Source organism: Ursus americanus, chromosome 3, assembly GCF_024610735.1.
Source record: "Ursus americanus isolate L20-20 chromosome 3, mUrsAme1.1.p, whole genome shotgun sequence".
Taxonomy (NCBI): domain Eukaryota; kingdom Metazoa; phylum Chordata; class Mammalia; order Carnivora; family Ursidae; genus Ursus; species Ursus americanus.
This window is the reverse complement of record NC_142129.1, coordinates 68,621,486-68,642,434: the sequence shown is the minus strand read 5'-3', so window position 1 is coordinate 68,642,434 and position 20,949 is coordinate 68,621,486. Positions and strand designations below refer to the sequence as shown.

At 35.8% G+C, this 20,949-nt stretch overlaps 1 protein-coding gene across 4 annotated transcripts in view; it reads left to right on the top strand.

The window, feature by feature from the left end:
* The first annotated feature begins 2,927 nt into the window (after window positions 1-2,927).
* Window positions 2,928-20,949, top strand: part of VPS50 (VPS50 subunit of EARP/GARPII complex) — a 239,281-nt gene continuing 221,259 nt past the window's right edge. For all 4 annotated transcript variants that reach the window (XR_006778775.2, XM_087861076.1, XM_087861075.1 and 1 more), the window contains exons 1-2: window positions 2,928-3,063; window positions 9,376-9,444. Coding sequence is in view for 3 of the 4 variants with exons in the window: in XM_087861076.1 (XP_087717202.1) it covers window positions 3,031-3,063; window positions 9,376-9,444 (102 nt within the window). In the remaining variant the exon portion in view is untranslated. The remainder of the gene's footprint in view (window positions 3,064-9,375; window positions 9,445-20,949) is intronic.

Sequence of the window (20,949 nt, the reverse complement as noted above, 5' to 3'; positions counted from 1 at the left end):
AAAATGGGGCTGGCAGTCCTTTATCAAGGAACAATCATCCGGCAAGCTTTCCTCAACACTTGTTGGCAGGCCATTCAAACTTTCTGCTAGTTGCTCTGGCCTATCACTAACAGCCTTCAGGCAAATGTAAAAGTCCTAAATAAGCCTTATGTGCATATAGTTTATTCACACAACAGCAATGATTTACATGTTTTTAATATTATAGTTACAGACTTTGAACTTTTAGAAGACTAAATTGTTCATTTTTAGTTTATAAGAAATAAACTAAAACTTAGAGTATTAGAGTAAAACAAAGTTTTAATGCTTTCTTGACTTTTAAGGGTTAAATAGTTACAGAAAATATTAATTTCCTCAATTAGGCTGATAGAAAAATACAAAATAAACATGGAATAAAAACGTTTTTTGTTTTGTCACTTGTAACTTTGCGTATTCACTGTATGAGGGGGAAATTCTGGGTTTGGATCTAGGTTCTAGCTCTGATTCAAGCTCTAATTTTAAAATGTGTGACCTTGAAACCTTAGATGGATCAATTTTCTCATTTCTAAAGAATGGATTTGAAATGCTGGAGCAGGCTGCCTGTAAGAATCACTGAAGATCTTAAACAGAACCAAAAGAAAACAATAACAATGGCATACTCCTCAGGTGCATTTAAATGTCAGGTTTGAGAATTACTGGTTTTGGATCAGCTCTAATAAATGCTTTTCAACAAACTGTAAACTCCCTGAGGACCAAAACGCTATGTTACTAATGTAAAGTGCTTAGTATAGTGTTGCCTAGTGCCTAACAATCAAAAACTGAATTGGGTTTCACTTTATATGCTAATATAGTCAGCAGGTTGTTTCTTTTGATGCTTTGAGGGACTTTTTTTTTTTAAGATTTTATTTATTTATTAAGATTTTATTTACTTACTTATTTATTTTAGAGAGAGAGTGTGTGAGCAGAGAGAGGAGCAGAGGGGGAGGGTGGGAGGGGGAAAAGAATCTCAAGCACACTCTGCACTGATCAGAGAGCCTGACACAGGGCTTGACCCCATGACTCCAAGATCATGACCTGAGCCGAGCCGAAACCAAGAGTCCCACACTTAACTGACTGAGCCACCCAGGCACCCCTTCAAGGACTTTTAAATATTGAATATTTTCACATAATAAAAACTGCCTGGCAATAAAGACTGGAGCAGGTAAAGATGAACTAAACTAGGACTGCCCAAAAGTGCCTGGAATTTTTTATAGGGTTAGAAATAACAGAGAAGCATATAGGTAAACATATATTTTTCAAAAGCAACTGTTAAGCACAATGATAGAAGTATACCACAAAGTGGTTCTGTTGGAGCAGTGAACTGGGCAGACTTGTGACTGTAATTCTTCATAATTGTAAGGTGATTTACAATTTATAAATTGCATTCACACACATCATCTCATTTATCCTTGCAAAATCTTAGGTCAAATATTACAACCTTATTTGTAAAAACGAGACAAAGGCAAAAGACAAGACTCAGAGGTCAAATGACAGAATTTCATAATTGGAAATAACCTCTATATAATGTCCTCTAAACTTCAGTCATTTGCAAACCACTTTTTATTATTTTTGCCACATCTTTCTACTACCCGTACTATGGTTTACCTAATATTTTTCATTAGTTTGGCACACTTTAACACTTTTTCAGTTGTCCTAAGAAATATTTTTGAAGTCACGGGTTTTCTAATAAACATCAATTAAATGTAAATTTAAAAAAACTATTGGTGCCATACTTCACGACTCACTCTTCAACACCATACATGAAACCCTTACTTAAAACAACATTCGGATAATCACTCCTTCCGTTTCTGTTTGCATGTTGTAGTAATCTTAGACACATTACTTAATTTCTCCATACCTTAGTTTCCTCATCTTTAAAATGGGGATAAAAGAAAAAATAAATTGGGGATAATTGTACAACCCCATAGGATGCTTATGTGGATAAATGAGATAATATATGTACAGCAATTAGCAGAGTTCTTGACATGTAGTAAGTTCTCAATAAATGCTACCTGTGTTAACTCTGGATTGCTTTTTGTTTTCCCCTAGTATTCTCATAATTGGAAAGTTCTTTTTTTCTTTTCTCTTTTTCTTTTAAGAGATTTTATTTTTTAAATAATCTTTACACCCAACATGGAACTCAAACTCACAAACTTCAGATCAAGAGACGCATTTGACTGAGCCAGCCAGGAGCCCCTGGAAAGTTCTTTCTTAAATCAAACCCCTAACACCTTTCCTATTACTTTCGTCAGTTTAATTAAACTGCTAAAAGTTGAAATGAGAACTTTACAGTGTCATATATACTTATTATTGTTACATTTTCTATCTTGACTTGCCTTAGATCAGGTGCGGGTTAAATCCTTGGGTTTTACAATTTCTTGCCGTGGATGTCAAGACTGAGGAATAACAGCCCTAACCCTAGACCGCTGTCTCTTGGACCACACCTCTCCTCAAGCCAAAGCCCAGAGCCAGCTGGAGAGTCCCAGGTTCTCTGGTCACTTCTGGGAGAGTGCCTTTCTGTGAGTTCCTGTCATGTCAGTCAGTCTCACGTCCTCCTACCCCGCCCCTCTGGACCAGGTCGGGTTTCCTCATCTACACTCTGAGGGGGAAATCACGTCAGTCCGGTTTATATACTGTCTTCTCAGTGCTTGTTCCTGTCGCTCAATGCCTGGTCACCTATGAGTTAGCTTTTCGCCTTACCGAAGCGGGCTGACCAAGAGCAAGTACCTCCGTAAAGTCGGGCGGTCGCCGTGGTCACTCAGAGCAATAAGATTTACCGGCTTAACTGAAGCGTCCGCTGTTTTGCTTCCTGGGAAATGTAGTACCTGAGCTGTCCTTGTCTGCGGCGACCGGAAGACTACAGTTCCCAGCATGCTCAGCGCAGGAAAGGATGACCAGGGTCAGCAGCTCCACGTGACTACTCACTATGGCTTCTCTGTGTCCGGGCCAGCTGTCTGGTGGTTCGGCGTGATTTGTTAGTGCTTTGCCGCAGGATACCGCTCTCACGATTTCGACATGCAAAAAATCAAATCTCTTATGACCCGACAGGTATGTCGCGGAGGCTGAAGCAAAGGCCTCCTTCGTCTCTGCTGGTGGAGGAGCATAGATGTTCCGTCTCTGGGCTGGGGCGGGCGGAGACCTAAGGTATGGCTGGTGGCAGGTATCGGGGGCACTGGGAAGCCGGGGCACACCCTGGAAAACTCACCTGAGTCACTGTGATCTGAGCCCTGCTCAAGCGGGTAGCGGCGTCCCAGAAACATTCCTTTACATAAGGTCAATAAGCGAGTTTCAATGAGGGCTATCTTTGTCTCCCCTCCTTTTTGCCATCGTTCCAGTGACAGCCCCAGCTACCCTGTAGGCCTCCCTTTATCTAGGCTGTGTGTCGTCTGTGAGCAGGTGGCCTGGGCAGGGAGGTGAGGTCTGTGCAATAGAGATGACTGGAAAAAGTGAAAAAAACGGATGAGTTGACAGAATTGGTAGCTTCATGACTTTGGGCAAGTTCACAAACCTTGTAGCTTAAATTTCCAGATGTGAAAATGAAAATAATAATTATTTTGGTTAATCTTAGCTTACAGTTCTATTGTGAGAGTCACCAATAAGTTAATGCATGTGAAATGATACTTTAAAAAAATCTTTGTTATGGCAAAATAGGCCTTTTATTTTTTGCTGCAATGATAATTCATGAGTAAAAACTTAAGCTGTTTTTTTTTTAAATTCCATCTCAGAAATGTTAGGGACTTCCTAATGATGTCGCAGCTTCCTTCAAGGAAGAAGTGGCAGAATTTCCTTTTACACACTTATTGGTTATGACTTGGTTTTAGATACCCTTACTTATTCAAATTTAATATTTCACCACAACTAGCCATTCTTTATTATCTTTATATGAGAGAAGTATAATTTAGAGTTTTAAATCAGAGAATTTTGAGAACTTTGGAGAATTTGGAGGATAATCATTTAGTGAAAGGTTCATTTGCGAGTTTTGTTGTTGTTGATTAGGAGATTACAAATTCCAAATTAAACTCTTATTTGAGAGATAATCTGAATAGGTTACAAATGGTAGATATCTTGTGAAGAATACGAGTCCTATGTGATTATTTTATTCCTTTTAAATTATATTGTTAATGTCATGAAAATAAAATTTAAAAGTTCTATGAATAATAAAAGATTTAAGTAAGTGGTGATCCCTCACATTTGTTGAGTACTGGTGTTATGGTTCGTACCACTTGTTACTTGAGGATGTTTGGGTCCTGCTCCATCCTGCCTTAGTTATGTGACCTTGAAGGAGTCAGCAAACTTTTTAGAGCATTTGTTTTCACATCTTTAAAATAGGAATAGTAACGTGTATCTCATGGGGTCAGCCTGGTGGTTATGTTCATATGATATGATGAAGATAAAGAGATAAAGGAGTTAACACATCTCCTGGGTCTTATCAAGGAAGTGCTTGATCACAGAGGTCTCCTAAATGTAGTGAAATTGTGAAAATGGTGACTCTTCAGCCTCAATCAGTTGCTTATTGGACTTGAGCAGGTCAAATCAGTGCTTGGTTGGTATAGAAAAAAACTGAAAAACACATACAAAAAGCTGGAACTATACTGTGTAAAAAGTGAGGTAAAATTAGGAGTTTTACACAGATTTTTTAAAAAGGTTTTATTTATTTATTTTAGAGAGAGCGAGAGCTCGAGTGGGGAGGGGCAGGGCGGAGGGAGAGGAAGAGGGAGAGAATCTCAAGCAGACTCCGTGCTGAGTGCCGAGCCCAACGCAGGGCTCGATCTCGTGATCCCAAGATCATGACCTGAGCCGAAACCAAGAGTTGGATGCTTAACTGACTGAACTACCCAGATGCCCCTACACAGATTTTAGAAGTCATCCTAATTATGTTTGTTTATGGCTTGACTTCCACATGTTTAATCATTACTAATACACATTTCATGAATTTTTGAGGTATGAAAGTGGGGTGCTGCCTGGAGTTACATTGGAGATTTTTATTTAGTACTGTTTATTATTGGGTTAAATATAGTAGTATTACAAATAATGTATTACAAAGTATTACAAAGATGTTTCTTTTTTGTGAGGCTAAAGAATCTGCTGATAATACATTAAGATAGAGAGATATGAAAGGTCTATGAAACTTAGGGTTTTTGGCATTTCAGCTCTGCAAGGATCTTGGTTTGGGAAAGAGTGGGAGGGTGGGCTTTGTTAGCACTCTTTATTTAGATGAGATCTGTTCAGCTTTCTCTATGATGCTGGCCTCTGTTCTTTCAGTTCATTCAACAAATGTTTACAGAGCACTGTGTGCCAGGCACTATTCTAACTTTGGGGGTGCGGCAGTGAACAAAACAGACAAGTGCTCAGGCAGACATAGGGATTAATGCTTAGGAGGAACAGGGGATAGGGAGGCCTGGGAGTGGTTGGCAGATTCGAATCATTTACAATTTTAGATATTGTGGCCATGGAAGGCCTCACTGAGAAGGTGACGTTCGAGTAAAAACCTGAAGAAAGTGAGAAAGCGAACTATGTGGGTATTTGGGAAGGAGCATTCCAGGTGGAAGGAAGAGCAAATGCAGAGGCCTTGAGGCAGGAGCATAGCTGAGGAACAGCCAGACGCCACTGTGGGTGGAGTAAAGTAAGTGAGGAGAAAACAGTAGGAGATGAGGTCTGGATGAGGTCAGAGAGCTGAGAGCAGGAAGCCAGATCACACCTCATTCACACCTCAAAATGAGCCAGGACCTCATTTTGACCTCATTTCCTACTACTTTTCTTCTCACTAATAGCAAAGCCATGCTTCTATTTTGATTGAAATAGCAAGCAGAGGATTGATCTCATTTTACATTTATGGACTTCAGAAAGTTCTTTCTGGTCTCTTTTAAAAGAATAGTTTGAAGAGGGGAAAAGAGCAAAACCAGGAAGAACAATAAGAATGCTATTGCAGTAATCCGAATGAGAGAATGTGTGGGCCTTAACCAGAGTGGTAGTGGTGGAAGGGCTGATAAGACATTGGATTGTGGATATATTGTAAATATAGAGTTGACAGGATTTCTTGGCAGATCAGATTTGGGCTGTGAGAGAAGAAGAAGCATCAAGGTTGATTCCAGATGGTTGGGCCACAGCAATTGGAATTGCCATTTAATGAAGTGGGTAAGGCTGAGGAAGGAACAGATTCAGGGAAGGCAGGAAGTTTTTAGACTTGCTCATTTGAAAGCTTCTTTAGATATTTAAGTGGCAAGATAAAATAGGCAGTTGGCTAAGAGTCTCGATTTCTGAGGAGAAGCACCGGATAGAGGTACAAATTTGGGACTTACAAACACATATAAGGTATATAAACTGTCTAAGATCACCAATGGAATGAAACAGAAGTCCCGTCCACACTTGGAACTTTTGAGATTTTACTGTTGCAAGATTAGGGGAAGAGGTGGCTCTAGCGAGGCAGATTGAGAAGGACCAGCCAGTGAGGGAGGACTGCAGCGTCTCAAGGATCACCTGTCCCGTATCAGATGCTCAATAAATATTTGTTGGATACATGGTGGATAAAGAGAACTACCAAGTAGAGTAGGTCCCAGAAGCCAAGTAAAGAATTTAAGAGAGAAGGGAGTGATCAGCTGTGCTAAATGCTGCAGATGGGTGGCAGAAGATGAGAATGAGCCTTTGGACTGAGCAGCATGGCGGTCATCAGGTACCTGACAGCAGCACTTTTCATGAAGTGATGGGGAAGGAAAGCCTGATTAGGGTGGGTTCAAGAGAAACTGAGGACTGAGTATAACCAGTATGTTGAATTTTGCTGAAAAGAGGAGGCAGAAATCACCTCACATGCTCATTTTGATCTTTGGGACGTAAGTTGCTGTCTCATGAATGGAAATAGAAGATTCATGTAGACATAACAGAAGTAGTCTGAAGTGTTAATCTGCTTCGAGGAAAGAAATGAAGTGCAGAGACAGGTAATATTTATGCTGAATTTTGTATAAATTTAAACTGGAGAAATTTATCAAAACAAATACCAAATACCAGAGAAAATCAATAATGGTTAATGATTACAGTGAAAGTGTCAATTTCGTAAAAGCAGAGTACCACAGTCATAACCATGACTTCCTGCTTTAGAGAAGTGAGGATAAAGATCATGACTTCAGGGGCGCCTGGGTGACTCAGTGGTTAAGTGTCTGCCTTCGGCTCAGGGCGTGATCCCCAGGTCATGGGATCTAGCCCCACATCGGGCTCCATGCTCCGCTGGGAGCCTCCTTCTTCCTCTCCCATTCCCCCTGCTTGTGTTCCCTCTCTCGCTGGCTGTCTCTATCTCTGTCAAATAAATAAATAAAGTCTTAAAAAAAAAATCATGACTTCATTTTTGTCAGTAGAAATTTGTAAAATTGCTAATCAAAGGGTTCAAGATCTATAATCCTGAAATACACGTGTCAGATGTGCTCTGAGACATTTATATAATTCTTTATTTCTGTTTTGATAAAAGTATTTCTCTGTGATCACAGTAATATTCAGAATAATAGTTAGCACTTAAAGAATGCTTGCCATGTCCTGGGCACTGTTTTTGGCCTCTCGCATACGTTATCTCCTTTACTTCTTATTATTGACCTCTGCATTATTGTCATATTCATTAGAACATAAAAACAGGCAGGTTAGATAAGTTGTTCAAGACCACAGAGCCCATTCCTTGAATCACTGAGCTCCCCTACTTGCTGACATGTAATAGGGTTTCCAGTTTTTACTACTTTTATTTTGTACATTTGGTAGAAAGTTGCCATATATGAGTAGCAAGTTATGATTGCATGGGGCGACTAATTTGGAGGTAAGGCCTTTTCCTATATATTGATATACATCACTTCTTTACATTTTAGGCATTGGTTTCTTTACAGAGTAGCTCTAGGGAGAAAGAAAATTACCTGTGGTAATATTCCTCCAAGAATTTCTGTTAGATTGGTTAAACACATCTATAGTTTTAAAAATGTTTGTTTGAAAGGCATGGCAGGGGCACCTGGGTGGTGCAGTAGATTAAGCGTCTGACTCTTGGTTTCAGCTCAGGTCATGATCTCGGGGTCATGAGATTGAGCCCTGTGTTGTGCTTTGCACTCAGTGTGCAATCTGCTTGGGACTCTTTCTCTCTCTCTCTCTCCTCGTCCCTCCCCCTCTGCATGTGCCTGTGCTCCCTCCTTCTCTCTTTCTCTCTCTCAAACTTTGTCTTAAAAAAAAAAAAGGCATGCAGTTATGTTTTAAAAATGTTTTTTGGGGTGGTCATGATTTTTAATCAAATTATGAAGTTTTGCACTCGTGTATGTGTATATGTGTGTATGTGTGTGTGTGAGAGGGAGAGGAAGAGGGATAGAGAGAGAATATGAGAGAAAGTGAGAGAAGCCTGGGTGGGGTGTTCTGGGAGTAATGGAATAATTGGGGGTGAGGCATATCTTAAAAAAAAATTGTAGTCATGACTGGTTGTATCTTATAATAGGGAAGATAAAATACAAAGCTCTATAATTTAAAAATAAGTCGTGCTGTAAGTCTCAAATGGTCAACCTAAGTATGCCGTATGTTTTAGTTACTGAGGACATCAAAGGGCCAATATAGGGCATCTAAAGGACAAAAACACTCTTCAAATTTATGTTCCAGCTAATTTTGTTTACAGACTAATATTACAGGGACTTTACATATCTGCTTTGAATAGCCTATATTTAAAAAGAGTCCTATCAAAGCAAAGTGAGATTACTAACTTCTTTCTCCCTTGATAACTTTCCTTGGTTCAAATGAGACTTTCAGAATCCCTCAGTTGATGTGAATATAGAAATTACCGGGTACCAAGGAGCTAAAGAACAGTAGAAAGCAGCAAGATATGAGATTTAAGTCCCAGTTGTACAGTATAAATTGGGTACATTGGTGAGAAATAATCGGGTAGAATCAAGGGTATTTATGTATTAATTAAACAATTCGCATTATTTAAAAGTCTTTGGTTAGCTCAGCTGGTTGGGGTATTATATCAGAGAATCATAATACTTGGTCCTTCTTACCAGGTGAATTTGGTAATGATTAATATATAAGTGCTCTTACAGAATGCTTTTTGTCACCAAATTTTCTTTTCTTTTGGTTGTTTTTAAACCATGGCTAAGTTAGACGTCAACCATTAGTTGTGAAGCTGCCATATAATACTTTTATTTTAAACTTCCAAATGTACATCTTTACTTGATTTAATAATAGTACTATATGTATTAAGTGACATTTGTTTTTAGAACATATATTCTATATATTTTAAAGCAGGAAATTTTCTATTTTTAAAATGGTGATTTCTATTTTAGTAAGTATGTTCTATCATTTTACAGTCCTGCAGTATAATTAAAATTCTTTTTATTTTATTATTATTTTTTTAAGGGTCTGAAGAGCCCTCCGGAAAGCCTTGGTGATCTTGGTGCCATTGAGAGTCTCCGGGTCCCTGGAAAGGTATGGATCTACATGTGTGAGCGTGACTTTTCACTTCCTTAAGAAATAATATTGCCTTTGGATAATAATTGATTCACAGAAGCTTTTCCTTCCCACAGGCAGATGGTAGTTATGATAAAGCTAGGTAAATTTTTATAGTATAGTAGGCTTAGGGCTTGTTTTTGCTTTCATTACTCATTGGGATGCAGTATGGTTTATTATAGTGGAGCAGAAAATGTAAAATTGATAAATTTTGAGTTTATTATTATATCAGCTTCTTAGCCTGAAAGCAGTTTTATATACGGACACACACATACACACGCACATATATATGTATGTATGTGAACTTGTTTTTTCTGCTGTAATTTGGAGAAATAAAATGAAATAATAACACTGTGAGTCAAAAATCATTGTTAATTATGTTTTTTTATGGAGCAGAATTTTGAGTAAGTAGCTAAAGCATAATTTATACTAAATTGTAGATATCTTAGATTTTAATCCCCTGATTCATGTGAACGTCTCAGTTTACAGTTTTAATAGGTGTTATTCGAAAGCTAGCTGGCTTTCCCTCAGGAGAATTATTAACCATTATAAAAAATAAATCAATAAATCCGTGCTGTTTCTCACCGTGGGGTGTTGCCACTTGGAGCTGCCTCTCTGAATAGTAGCTCCATCACAGATCAGTGTCTTCTTCTGAATGTCTGCTCTTTTGATTTTCAATTTTGAGGATCATATTTGAAAGTACTATTTGTTCTTTCTGTTTGGCATCTTAGTACATAGGGCTTGTTTCTCTTCGTCAGCAATCATAAGGCCGTCGTGACACCTCAGTGTCCGATGCTCAGGAAAGTGATCTCCCACCCCTCTGAGGAGCCTTACCCCCTAACATGAATCTTGTATTTATAACTTAGCTTTAATTTGGGTCAGACCCAAACATATTCTCCAAATGTGATAAAATTCTAACCAGGCAGTTTGCATGAAATGACTCAGAGAAAAAACTTAAAGAGGCATTTTGAACAGTTTTGTATGATGTTATAAAAGATTGTTGCATCTGATGAAACTGGGAACTAAGTGATAACAGTAAATCCTAATTGACAAATAATTCTTCTTATTTCTTTGATTCAAGAAAACAGATCGTGCATTATGAACATGCCTTGAATTAGATTGCATTGGATGTTTCAGAACCAGTGTAAAATTGATGAGTGAGCCTCTTTAAAAAATACATGAAAGTATTGCATAAGAACTTTCTGTTATTTTTAAACCTTGTGCGAACTTTTGTTGTCTTTGAATGATGAACCTTGATGTTTTTCCAGCAGGGGTAGGTGGTGAATTTATGATGATTTCATTACCCCATCATCTCACTGACCCCCCACCCCAGCCCCATCTGTGGCCTGCGGTGTGTGATTTGAGATGACTGGCTCTGGGTAGAGAGGCCAGTCTGGGATCGCAAGGTCAGCAAATGTAAATACTTCAGGTGATGGTTAAGCTTGGGGTATTAGTCTAAGAAGCTAAGTTGTTAAATTATAAAACGGTTAATAGTAAAATTAGTATCAATGCAATCAGCTTAAATGTAGCCTCACGCTAAGAAAGCTCATAAGCTCCTTATGCTTGTTCTGTCTGCATTCTCTTGAAACATCCCAAGTGCTATAGGGTGAGTTGTAGTTTTGATTTACATTTCCCTGATGATGAGTGATGGTGATATATATTTTTACATGATTTGTTTTTATACAGTTGCCTTAAAATTGATGTTCTTGATAACCTGAACTTCTGTGGCCTCAAAAAATGACCTTTATATTGAGTTTTTCAAACCATTGAAAGTATTTCAACAAAGTCTAAAACTTTAATTTGAAATGATTATTATTTTATTTTTATTTTTTAAAGATTTATCTATTAGAAGGAGAGAGTGTGCACGAGCAGGGGGAGAGGGAGAGGGAGAGAGAATCTCCAGCAGACTCCCCGCTGAGCACAGAGCTGAAGGGTGGGGGTGGAGGGGCTCAATCTCACAACCCTGAGATCATGACCTAAGCCAAAATCAAGAGTCAAATGCTTAACTGACTGAGCCACCCAGGTGCCTTGAAATGATTATTTTAAAATAACTTTTTCCTGTAATAAAAAAAATAATATATACTGTGAATAGAAAACACAGTAAACAGAAAAAGATACCTAAAAAAAAAATCACAAAATCACCAATATAGTCAAGGTTAACATTGCCTTTTGGTCTTTTCCCTATGCATATTCAAAAATTTATTGAGCACCTGTTTTGTGCTGGACATTCTCTAGGGACTGAATATAGCAGTTAAAAAGACAAAACTCGTCTGTTGCTAGGGAGCTTAGCTCAAGTGGAGGGAAGACAGGCAGTAAACAAGGTGTTTGCAAAGTATGACAAATACCATAAAGTATTAAATAAGGTGATGAGTTAAACTCTGAAGCCAGAGCTCTTTCACATGAAGTAGTCAGTGTAGGTTCCTCTCTCCTCCATTTTTTCTTTTTCAAAAATGGTGTTAAATTCTATAAATTATTCTGAAGTTTGGGTTTTAAACGTAGTAAAATGTATTGCAGAAAAAAATGCTTACAGTATAGTACTAGGTTTGAAAAGCAAGCTACCCAAAAGTTTGGCTTAGGTAGATATTTTTTTAACTCAATTTATACCTGTTATATTGTTTGTTATCAAAAAGACAAGAAGTAACAACAAGTTGGTGAGGATGTGGAGAAAAAAGAGCCCTTGTGTGCTATCATGGGAATATAAATTGGTACAGCCACTATGCAAAGCAGTATGGAGGTGCCTCAAAAAATTAAAAATAATAATATATAGAGTTTAACAGAAAAAATTATAAATATCATTACTGTATGATCCAGCAATTCCACTTACAAAGAAAATGAAAACAGTAAGTTGAAAAGATATATTCACCCCCATGTTCATTGCACCGTTATTTACAATAGCAAAGACATGGATGACATAACCTAAAGTGTTCATAGATAGATGGATGAATAAAGAAAGGGTGTGTGCCTGTGAACGCTCGCATGCTTGCACACATAGGATAGACCTTGAGGGCATTTTGCTGAGTGAAATAAGTCAGAGAAAGACCATATGATCAAATACCATAGGATCTCACTTACATGTGGAATCTAAAAACAAAACAGAAACCAGCTCATAGATACAGAGAACAGATTGGTGGCTATCGGAGGCAGTGGGGAGGGGGCAAAATGAATGAAGGGGTCAAAAGGTATAAACTTCAAGTTACAAAAGAAATAAGTCATTGGGATGTAATATACAGCATGGTGACCATAGTAATAATACCATATTGCATATTTTAAAGTTGCTAAGAGAATAGATCTTAAAGTTCTCATCTAAGAAAAGAAATTCTATATGTCTGGTGATGGATGTTAACTAGACTTATTGTGATTATCATGTTGCATTGTTTACAAATATTGAATCATGTTGTACACCTGAAACTAATAATTTTACATGTCAGTCGTACCTCTCAATAATTAAAAAAAATGCCTCACTGTCTTAGTTTGGGTTTCCCTGATATTCTAATGCAGGAAGTAAAAAATAAACCCAATTTATGCTATTTAAGTAGTCAATGTAAATACTTGTATAGCAAAACTTTTAAACGTTAACTTCATCTAATAGCTCTGACTCAAGTATATGTATGTAGAGCATTAAAAAAAAGGCATCCTTGTTCTTTAGATATGGACCCGTTTCTTCTTCCCTTTCTTGTCATAATGTCTAAGTTGTAATAGGAATTGAGATTTCGGTGGGGTTATCAAGAAAGAAATACTTTAGCTTGGGTTGTGTTATGTTAAAGGTTCTGGTATAGGGGCACCTGGGTGGCTCAGTTGGTTAAGCGTCTCACTCTTATTTCAGCTCAGGTCATGAACTCAGGGTCATGGGATCGAGTCTCGAGTTGGGCTCCACACCCAGTGGAAAGTTGGCTGGAGATACTCTCTCTCTCTTTCTGGCTCCCTCTTCTCCTCCCCCTGCTTGTGTCCTCTCTTTCTCAAATCTCTCTCTCTCTCTCAAATCTTTTTAAAAAAATTCTGGTATAAAAGATAAATAGAAGAGAAATATTAGGATGAATCATTGGAAATGGCTGTTTCTTCAGGTTAAAAATAATCTAATACAAACAAATTTCATATGGTGTAACTCATTAGAAAGAGGAGGATGGTGAAGGAAAACTGAAGGACGTTAGGTGTGCTTGAGAATCCAGAAAGGACTATTGATTGATTTTTTTTTTTTGAGAACTATATAAATTCTGAGTGGGAAGAAACCTTAGAAATCATCTGGTACAATTTCTGCATTTTATGGACAGGATGACACTGTATCCCATTTTAAGATACGTGAGTCAAATAATGATCCATATACTGGAAATTTGGAATTTTGGTAGAGCAAATAGAAAAAATATTAGGTATCTTTTCAGAACTTTCTGTAGAAGAGGAAACTTTGAGAGAGAGCTCAAAAATCTTAACTTAAATTGTTCAGAGTCAATGTCAGTGGTGTACGAGCTTTGCTGCATATTAGAATCACTAATAACCAGGCCCTACCCCATTCTAATTAAGTCACAGTGTGTGGGGTGGAGCCAGGTGTCAGCAGTAAAGTTTAGTGATCTTCAGGTGATTCCCGTGTGGAGCTGAAAATAACATTTTGCAAGTGGAGGACGTGATGACAAGAATGGAGAAAGGGGAACTATAGGAACTGCTGCAGAAAAAAAATTTGAAGTTTTATGGACAGGTTTTGTGGGAAAAAGTACTTAGTGATGACCTAAAATTTCATTACTGGAAAATGGATTCTGTTATACTTCAAATTAATGGGATTTCCATGCTGAGGTAAGGATATAAGAAATTAATCTTTATAGTATTTACTGACTAAATTTGTTACCCATTTAAAGAAATTTATACTTTTTGAATGATGTGAATAGTTTTTACTTAATTTAATTGGTTATAAGACTTATGAAGACTTGAGACCAAAATTTATTTTAATATATAATAATCACAGTAGCCACAGGGTTAGTAGTTACAGAATTTATTAGGACTGTATTCGAGAGTATGTGTTGAATCATAATTAAAAATATCAGTATTCAGAACCTTATAAATCTGTGTCTTGACTTTAAGTAAACACTTTCCATAGTTCTTCTGTAATGGTTATATATCATAAAAAGTGCTGATAAAAAGAATACTAATATTTATTTTTTCTGAACTGCCTTCTGATAGTATTCTTTAAAGATTAAGGTTTTTTGTTTGTTTTTAAGACCCTGATTTTACAAACTCATAAATACAAATAGGATTCAGCTAGGTTTACTATTACATGATTGGTTTAGCCATGCCTTTGATTTTTTTCATTAAAGAAAAATACAGGCCCAGGGAACAAAAGAAATCTGTTTCAGTCAAAACTTGAAAATATATTTGTCTAAATATAAGAAAGTATTTTTGTTTGCATACTTAATGCATTCCACAAATATTTATCGAGTACCTTCTCTTATATAACATTCTGGGAGTTTGCCCAGAATGTTTTCTTGCTTGTAAAATACTTCTGTGATGTAAGATAAGTGGATTTGACTTGACTTCTTAGCATTCATGAAAAGAATCCTAAAAACACAGTAAGTACAGAGCTTGGTTTTCAGAACTTTTAACAAGATAAGAGGAAAGTATGCTGGGGTAAGAGTCGGAGAGGTAGTAGGTTCAGGTGTTGACGTAAAGATTCAGCTTATGAAACGGAATTGCGTGATTAAAAAGAAGATAAGAACGTGAAGTTTAGGTTAAATTTGAGAGATTTTTAAAAAGCAGAAGTTAGGACTGAGGATTTTATTGGATGTGGAAGTGAAGGTATTGGAAAGACTGGTTTCTAGACACTGAGGTTGAAGGTGTTGTGATGTCTTTTCTCAGAATACATAGTATTCTTTTGGAGAGTGGGTCTGATGAGATGTTAAAACTAACAGAAAAACAGAATCCAGACTATACACTGAACTTCTCTCTCCTTACTTCAATTTGTGACGTGCCTTTTTTTAGTATTAGCGTCCAAATGGACAGGCATGTGGCAGACAGCTTGGTGTTTTTCACAGAAGTTGAGAAATTTTTAAAGATAGATTAAAAAAAAAATATTTGGTATCTCTAAAGTTACTGTCTTTAATGTTTTCCTTTTCATAGAAATAAATTTAGAAAAATACTTGTTAAAAATATAACTGTTGAGTAAGAGAAGTAAATAATTTGGCAGAGTATCACATATGAAGGATTTGCTTTCTAATTTTGTGTTTTTGGTATATGTTAATAGGTATATTTCTATGAATAAAATCGGTTCTTATTCATGATCTTTTTCTTTAAAAACAAATATTTATTTATTTGGATGCTTTTTTGTATAAAAAGTGATTCAATACGTTATTTCAGTCACTTAAATGTGTTATAAATCTGGATTAAAATAATGCCACTTTAATAACCTTCTAGAAAAATCTATAAATCATTTTATGGAAACCTCCCTTCAAATTGTAACCTCACCAATATTCCACTAGATGGCACTGAAAGCCTGAAAAACAACAACAACAACAACAGGTAGGCTTTAAAGGCTGTGTTTTATTTAAAACACACAAACACAAATGGATGATGAGCCCGGTGCTTTGATGGATCATTATTGTTGTTCTAGTGGGATTTTAAGAAAATGTACCATTTCCCCCACGTAATCAGACATCTGTCAATTCATTACAAATTTACATGGTGTATGTATGGTTTTAGGTTATCTGATCTTGAATCCTGTTTCATTTGAAAACAAAACCAATTTTTGTTCAGTGATTTATGATTTTTATAATACTGATTGAGTATTGAAAACTTCATGTTTTTATTCTTTCTTCTGTATAGATTTTGGTAGCTAAACATTTTTTGCTCATTTAAAGCTCTAATGTGATATTAACTTTGATAAGACTATAATTTTTAGAATTTATTATAGCAGAGTAGCTTTTTTGTGTTGATTGACAAAGAAATGCAAACAGTAAGAAAAAAACCTTTGATAAGATTTCTCTTGGTAAACCCCAATACATGCTTTACAAGAATAAAATTTCTTTTTTTTTCTTCCTCACTCCCTCTCAACATAATGCATTCTGCCATTCAGGGTTGTAATGTGAACTGTAGTCTGTTAAACTACATACAGAAATGGAAGTTGTTTTGCATTTCATTTTTTTAATTCTATACATTTTTTGTGGGGCTTTAAAAACTTGACCTATGAAATGAAGATTTTGCATTCATCTTTTTTGTTTGAAAAAAAAAAAAAACCTGCTACCGAAGATTATAAGTTTCCAAGCTGTTCTGTTCTGTGAGTTTAAAAATTACGTTAAATTGCTTTTCAAAATTAAAGAGAAAATTGAGTTTAATAATGATAAGGAGAACTGTGAAGTTGTCATAACTCACTTTTTACACTTATGAAAGTGAATAGAACTGAAAGATTGGAACTTGAGTTGGCATTTTTAATTTGTGTGGTATTTTGTATAATTTAAAAGTAGTGGTTAAGTGCAAAATTTATAGTCTTTTTTTTTTTTTTTGTCCTAACCTTGAATACATTCCCTTAAGAGATGAACTCTTAAGTGGGAAATTGCTTTGTAAAGTTATAGACTAGTTCCTTAGAAACCATAAATAAACTGGAAATGTTTTAAAACGCCTTACACTTGAGGGCTTCAATTGTTTTATAGACTTGAATCCCCAGTTCTCATAAAACCTTTTATTGTTTATGTTGAGAGGAAAAATGACTTGGCTAAAACAAAGATGTTCACTTAAATTTCTGTTACGATTGTTTTTCTTCATTTTTCATAAAGTTACATTTATGATGTGCATTTTATATGTATGTTCATACAGCTTTATCTCAGAGCTGATCAAAATGGAAAAATATAGGCTAGGTAGAATTAGATATAATCCTACAGTGTATTGTGACTGCTGAAAAGACAGCCTCTAAAATATTGACTAACTTCTTTGTTTTCTACCACTTGCCTAAACTAATCCTGCTTGGGTCATTATGTTAAGAAAATATTGAATATTTATGCTTACTTTTTTGATATAGCATCTGGCACGGTGATGTGTGTTAACGTATTTTTAGTAAAGGAAAAATATGGTTCAGGATATATAAAAATATATTGGATTAAAAAAAATCTCTATTGTTGCATTTTATTGCCTCTTGGTGTCCATGTAGGTGCTCCCCCTGACATTTTTCCACCCTGTGAAGCCACCCTCTCCCGTTTAACCTGTTGCGTGCTTTCCCACTACAGTTTTTACTCTTGCTTTGCTTTGTATTTGTTACCTTATTTCCCCAAATTTCTCAAATTTGAAATTTCACCTGTTCTCTCTTCTCTAAGTGGCACTTCTTCCATCAAATGTGAACTCACTGCCCTTTGATGCCCTAGGTTTTATTTGTTCTCCCTTAGGTTCTGCCTTGCAGGGGCATTACTTATGCATCTGACCTCTCCTATTACTTCAGCAGCTATTTTTTTACTCACCTTTGTTTCTGTATGGCCTAGGATAGGGAATTCTTACATAGTGGGAATTTTTTAAAATGTTAAATTGAAATATGTGACTCAATTGAGAAAGGTATGATAAGAGAGCTTTGAAAGTAGGTGGGCTATTTCCTAATGATAGTATGGAAGAGAGACTTGATTTGTTCTTTTTTGCCATTGGATTTTTATTTTTATCCCGTTTACAATTAAATTCATTACCTTAATTTTAATTTTTCTTCAGTTTTAATTTTCGGGTAAGCAATGTACTCTTTCTTTAAGTGTAATTGTGGCGAATTTTGATGGTCTATAGTTGTTGATATATTGTTTTTGGATTTTCAAGTTTTATAGAACATTTATACCACTTAATGATAACATGTACTTATTAGTTACTATGTGACTTAAAATTTACTGTAAAATAAAATTCTTTGAAGAATTTTTATAGTAGCAGTCTGTTAGACTGAAATATTTGATTCTCAAACTTAGCTTATCAAATATTATTGTAACTCGAAAAGAAATCACGTATTTTAATATGGTATAAGAAGTTTCATTTGTTATTCTGGTCCCCTGATTTTGCCTTTTAAATTTTTTTGTAGGAAATCTTTCGTTCATTTTGTTTATGTAAAATTTTGCCTCATACATATATATTGGCTTGCAAAATTGGGTTTAGGTGAAAAATTATGTATTTTTCTATATCTCCAATTCGAGGAAACCAGTTTATATAATGGCAGAATTATGGGGTAATTGTGGTAAGAATATACAATCTTGCTGTTTCTGTTTATTTTTCTAACTTACATGCTTAAAGTATCCCTAAAATCACTTAACATTTTTTGTTATTTCTAGCTAGAAGAGAGCTTTTATTAAGAGTTCGTAGGAAGTTTTGATTATCAGAACAACATAATGTCTTTTCCTTTCTTTTTTTTTTTTATACAGCTCACTGTAAATTTTAGTTAGATCATTGATTGTTATCTTCAATGTATCTTGGCACTACAGAGCATAATGATGGAGAGTAAGGAGAAATCTCAGTTCTTAAAAGGTGTGTTATCAGATTGAGCAGGGGGCACTAACCGCAGTGAAACATGTAGGGAATGATCAGGTAGAAGCAGAGTCTTGCATCAGGTGCAGTGGGATTCAAACAAACAAGGTGGTCAGAATCTAGTTAGAATGAAATTTGTCTAAATGAGTTCAGGTGTGTATTTTCACACAGGAGCAACTAAATTGTCCGAAAGGAGAGGTATTTTATGGGGAAAAATAGTTTGGGCATTTGTTTTGGATTGAATTCTACTTTGTGTGCTATGTTTTTTTCTCTGCCTTTCTTGGTTTTATCCCTCTCCTTAGTCTAGGTTACTTCGAGTGTCAAGTGTTATGTGTCTGTTCTTGAAATTATACGGGTTTGTCTGCTGTCTGTGATATATTTGCTTAGTTCTCCAAGAAGAAATGGCACTTGACCTTTTATATACATATACAGATTGTACTCTTTTTACAGATTCATTACATTTGTGAAATGTAGACTTGCGAGATATTTATAAATGAAATAATGTTTTCCCTTTGACATTCTTAATAACTTTGGATATTTGTTTCACTGTGTGTGTGTGTGTGTGTGTGTGTGTGTGTGTCCTTTACAGGTGAAAAAAATGAGGCACAGAGAGACTAAATTGCCCAAGTTAATACCAGAGTCACAACTAAAACCTAAGGGTTTTAGATGAATTAATTAGGTAGTGTATGGAGAACCTCAGCATGGAGTTATATGTCATTGGCATTTCTATATTTAAGATGAAAGTGTTCATTTATTGCAGTCTATTTGAATTTTTTTGCTTGATTTCGTACTTGCTATTTTCAATCTTAGCAATTTTTATGATCATTCTTTTTCTTTTTTTTTTTTTGGAATGGTACCGACTATATTTGTTTGTTAGTGGTGCTGTGAAATTCCTAGGGAGGCAGCATTGCCATATCCTCACCTGGGTCTTTTTCCCTGCCTCAGCTCGCAGCATCTGAAGCTGGTGTTTCAAATGCCTGTGGACTCTTAGGGAGATTGCCAGGAATTTCTGATCTCGTTTTCCATTTCATGTCTCACTCATTTCAGATTTTATTAAATGCTTGGAGGTTGCCCATGAGTAGTCAAGTTGGAAACCTTTCTGTAAGTGGTGTGGTTTTAACCCAAGTCTGTTTCTTAGTGTCATTGTCCAGGGTGCAGTGCAGATTAGTCTGTTTGTTGTCGATAACCACCCCCCCTACACACACACACACACACACACACACACACACAGAGAGAGAGAGGAACACAGCTCCCACTGTTAGGACACTGGATTTCTTACTTTACTCATAGTATTTGATTGCATGTTAAATCACTGATGACTGTATATTTGATCCCCCCCCCTTTTTTTTGGTTAATATATTTTATTAGTCGAGTTTGGTACAGAAGAGGCATTTTCTTTCCCATGCACTTTCAATTATGTAGATTTGATTTTTGTATGACTTTGCCTTCTCTTTTAAATTTATTGGAATTTTAAATATAAACAACTATTCTCTTGAGTTTCAGATTTATTGCTCTAATATTTTCTTTTAGCTTGAATCTAAGAGGAGATAATTTTATAATTAATAATTTTACATATTTAAATTATAAATTAAAGTCTAAAAGATCTATAAGCTAGGTTCTTTTTTATAAATGGAATCTATGCCCTGCAATAAAATAATCTGGAGTATTTCTATTTGGAAAACAATATTCTCTAATTGACATTATAATTTCTATGTATTTAATTAATGATGATTTATTAAAGATTCTTGTTACTATTTTAATGACTATAAAATTATTTTAAATATGAGTTTCTTTTGTGTTCTTAAATGTATTTGAGATTAATATGAATAAAAAAAAGGACTAAATTGTTATATGTCTCTAATAATGTGTTGATTAATTAGTATGGCAGAGAGTGGCTGTCTGAATTAATGAAATTTCCCAGTTAACTAAAGGTTTATCCAATTATGCAGTGAAATTGTATAAGATAAGAATGCTGACATGAGGGGTAGGGATTTGTCTGTCAAGTTCTTTTTAGTTGTATAGATCTATAGA